This window comes from Nicotiana sylvestris, chromosome 8 (genome assembly GCF_000393655.2).
Source record: "Nicotiana sylvestris chromosome 8, ASM39365v2, whole genome shotgun sequence".
Lineage (NCBI taxonomy): Eukaryota > Viridiplantae > Streptophyta > Magnoliopsida > Solanales > Solanaceae > Nicotiana > Nicotiana sylvestris.
The window spans coordinates 18147824-18151610 of record NC_091064.1 but is presented as its reverse complement, the minus strand read 5'-3'; the positions used below and the strand labels follow the sequence as shown (position 1 = coordinate 18151610).

Sequence of the window (3787 nt, the reverse complement as noted above, 5' to 3'; positions counted from 1 at the left end):
GAAGGTGTCCAAGCCAAGAATCAATCAGTTCAGAAAGACAAAGTGGCTGCTGAAATTATGACCACAAAAGAGGGACCGGTTTCCACTCACAAAAAACACACATTACCTGCATGGACTAAGAGAGCTCTTATTCATCCTCTTGCTTACTACAAGGGACCCAAACTTGTTTGGGTTCCTAAAACTAACTCCTAATCTCTTGTGCAAGGAAAAGGGAAGGGAAGCGGTCAACAATGGTTCATGGATAATGGGTGTTCGAAACACATGACTGGTAACACCACAAACTTTCTTTCACTAAAAGCCCTGCAATGAAGGAGTGTATCCTAGGAAAAATGGGATACATTCTTGGAGTTGGAAAAGTTGGGAAGTCACTCACTCATTCTATTAAAGATGTGTACTATGTCAATGGGATTAAGTACAGTCTCATGAGTGTTTCTCAAATCTGTGATAAAGGAAACAAGGTGGAATTCTTGTCCAAAATATGTACAGTTACTGATCTTGTGATTGGTGAAATAGTACTGGTGGCCAAAAGATACAAGAACATCTATGTTGCTGATTTCAAATCTTTACAGAGTGGTGATATGAGTTTTTTGAAAGCTGTTGACGATGATGCTGAACTATGGCACAGAAGACTGGGCCATGCAAGCTTTTCTCTTCTGAACAAACTAATTCAGAAGGACCTGGTCCATAGTCTGCCTATGTCATAATTCAAGATACAAAAAGTCTGTGATGCCTGTGCTAGAGGAAAATATGTGAATTCCTCTTTTAAGTCTAAAAGAGATGTGAGCACCTCAAAGCCGCTTCAGCTTCTGCATATGGATCTGTGTGGACCTATGAGGGTGCAAAGCAGAGGAGGAAAAAGATACATTTTCGTAATTGTGGAGGACTATTCCAGATTCACATGTACTTTGTTTCTCAGAACAAAAGATGAAACTGTTGAAGTATTTGTGGCATTTGTGAAGAAAATCAAGGTGAAGATGGAGTCTAGAGTTATATACATTAGATCAGATCATGGGACAGAATTTGACAATGTCAAATTTGATGAATTCTGTAATGAAAATGGAATCACTCACAACTTCTCAGCTCCTAGAACTCCCCAGCAAAATGGAGTAGTAGAAAGGAAGAACCGAACTCTGGAAGAAATGGCAAGAACAATGTTGATTGACAGTGGAATTGCAAAGAACTTCTGGGCTGAAGCTGTCAACACTGCCTGCTACTTAGTGAACAAGTGCATGATTAGATCACTTCTGAACAAGATCCTGTATGAATTGTTGAATGGAAGAAAACCCAAGCTGACTCACCTAAGAACATTTGGATGCAAATGCTATGTTCTCAACAATGGAAAGGATCAGCTTGGTAAGTTCGATGCCAAGAGTGACGAAGGAATATTTCTTAGTTACTCTTCTCAAAGCAAGGCCTACAAGATATATAACAATCGGACTCAATGTGTTGAGGAAAGTATCCATGTTATTTTTGATGAATCTCATCCATCATTTGAGAAGAGTGATGAGGAAGATCAAGATGGAGAACCTTTACTTGTTCCTGGTGAAGTCATTAACATGACAAACGGAAAGGCAGATATGACGAGTCAAGTAAATGAGCCAAATGAAGACAACGCTGCCTCATCATCAACAGAACCAAGCACTTCAATTACAACCACTGAAGCTGAAAAAAGAGTGGTTGATGCAGTTCAGGGAATCACTCCTCTCGATTTTAGAGTTCAAACCAGGTCAAGAGCCAGAAATTCACTTGCCTTCTCAGCCTTTCTCTCCCAGATAGAACCCAAAAACATCAAGGAAGCCTTAAAAGATGCAGATTAGATTACAACCATGCAAGCGGGCTGTATCAGTTTGAGAGAAACAGTGTGTGTCACCTGGTACCCAGACCCCCAGATCAAACCATTATAGGAACCAGATGAGTATTCAGAAACAATCTCGACGAACATGGAATTACCACAAGGAACAAGGTCAGGCTAGTGGTCCAAGGCTACAATCAGGAGGAAGGGATTGACTATGATGAAACGTTTGCTCCAGTGGTTCGCATGGAAGCTATAAGAATTCTAATCGCTTTTGCATCTCATATGGAATTCACCTTGTTCCAAATGGATGTCAAGAGTGCATTTTTGAATGGACTCCTTAAGGAAGAAGTCTATGTGAAGCAACCCCTAGGGTTTGAATGTCATGAGCACCCTGAATATGTGTTCAAACTGGACTAAGCTCTGTACGAGATAAAGCAGGCTCCTCGAGCTTGGTAGGAAAGACTATCAAAATTCCTCTTAGAAAATGGTTTTAAGAGAGAGAAAATTGACAATACTCTTTTCTTAAAGAAATGAGGAAGGAACCTGCTCATTATTCAGGTTTATGTTGATGATATCATTTTTGGAGCAACAACTGACTCTCTGTGTGAAGAATTTGCAAAACTTATGGGAAGCAAATTTGAAATGAGCATGATGGGGGAATTAAACTTCTTCTTGGGTTTTCAAGTAAAATAGTCCCCAAATGTACTTCCATTTGTCAACAAAATACATCAGGGAACTCTTGAAGAGGTTTGACATGGAAGCATCAAAGGTGATAGACACTCCCATTGCAACTGCCACTCGACTGGACATAGATGAAACTGGATCTCCTGTGAACCAAACAATGTATAGAGGCATTATTGGGTCTCTCCTTTATCTCACTACAAGTCGACCTGATATTGTTTTTAGCGTGGGGCTGTGTGCAAGGTTTCAATCAAATCCTAAGGAATCTCACTTGAAGGCTACCAAAAGAATACTGAGATATTTCAAAGGAACACAGGACCTGGTGCTGTATTATCCATCAGGTGACATTTTTAATCTGATTGGGTATGCTGATGCAGACTATGCAGGTTATCTTGTGGACAGAAAAAACATCTCTGGAATGGCTCACTTCTTAGGTTCATGTCTTATTTCTTGGGGAACAAGGAAGTAGAATTCAGTGGCTTTGTCAACAGCTGAAGCTGAATATGTAGCAGCAGCATTCTGTTGTGCTCAACTTCTATAGATCAAGCAGTAACTGGAGGATTTTGGGGTACTCATTGAGAGTGTGCCCCTACTATGTGACAACACCAGTGCACTCAACATGGCCAAGAATCCAATTCAACATAAAAGGACAAAACATATTGATGTGAGGCATCATTTTCTGAGAGATAACGTGGAGAAAGGGTTGATATGTATGAAGTTCTACAGCACAGAAGATCAAATTGCAGACATTTTCACCAAGGCACTAAGTAGGGAACAGTTTGAAAGAAACAGAGTAAAACTAGGACTGTTAAGGCCAAATTAAGAACCTGATTCCTCTTTGGCTGGCTCTTATCCTTAAAGAAATAACTGGCTCAAAGTGTTTTCTGGTAATGTCTAACTTACTTCAATAGCGTTGTAGGTAAACACACATGATGAGCATAGAGGAGATAGAGGCAGTGCGTGAATGATAAAAGATGATTTATTCTTTTAAAAAAATGTCAAGAACCAGGTTCTTGTACCAACAGGTTAGTAGTTCTATGCATTCTTTTAATACACGTCTTAAAAAGGGTACAAAATACAGTTTCCATGTCATAAACTTTTCAGATCCTACTATCACGTCCCTTCAATTCAAAACATTCCATCTCCCTCTAAAACATCTCACTTCTCCACGCCCAACTGCCATTTCAGAACTGGTACCTATTCCTTTCCCTTTATAATTATCCTCTCCTTTTAAAAACCCTCTCTTTTGCTCTTCTTAACCATAAGTCCCACTCTAGAATCACAAAAAAGGAGAGAAGGATCGTCACACCA

The 3787-nt window shown here is 39.8% G+C and overlaps 1 protein-coding gene across 1 annotated transcript; it reads left to right on the top strand.

The window, feature by feature from the left end:
* Positions 1-2495: 2495 nt before the first annotated feature.
* On the top strand, positions 2496-2945 carry LOC138874742 (secreted RxLR effector protein 161-like). Its single transcript, XM_070153523.1, has one exon. The coding sequence runs from the start codon at positions 2496-2498 to the stop codon at positions 2943-2945; it is 450 nt and encodes a 149-aa protein (XP_070009624.1).
* Positions 2946-3787: the final 842 nt, after the last annotated feature.

Excerpts from the sequence above, each read along its gene's own strand:
- LOC138874742 (XM_070153523.1), top strand. The coding sequence starts at position 2,496 with ATGTACTTCCATTTGTCAACAAAATACATCAGGGAACTCTTGAAGAGG.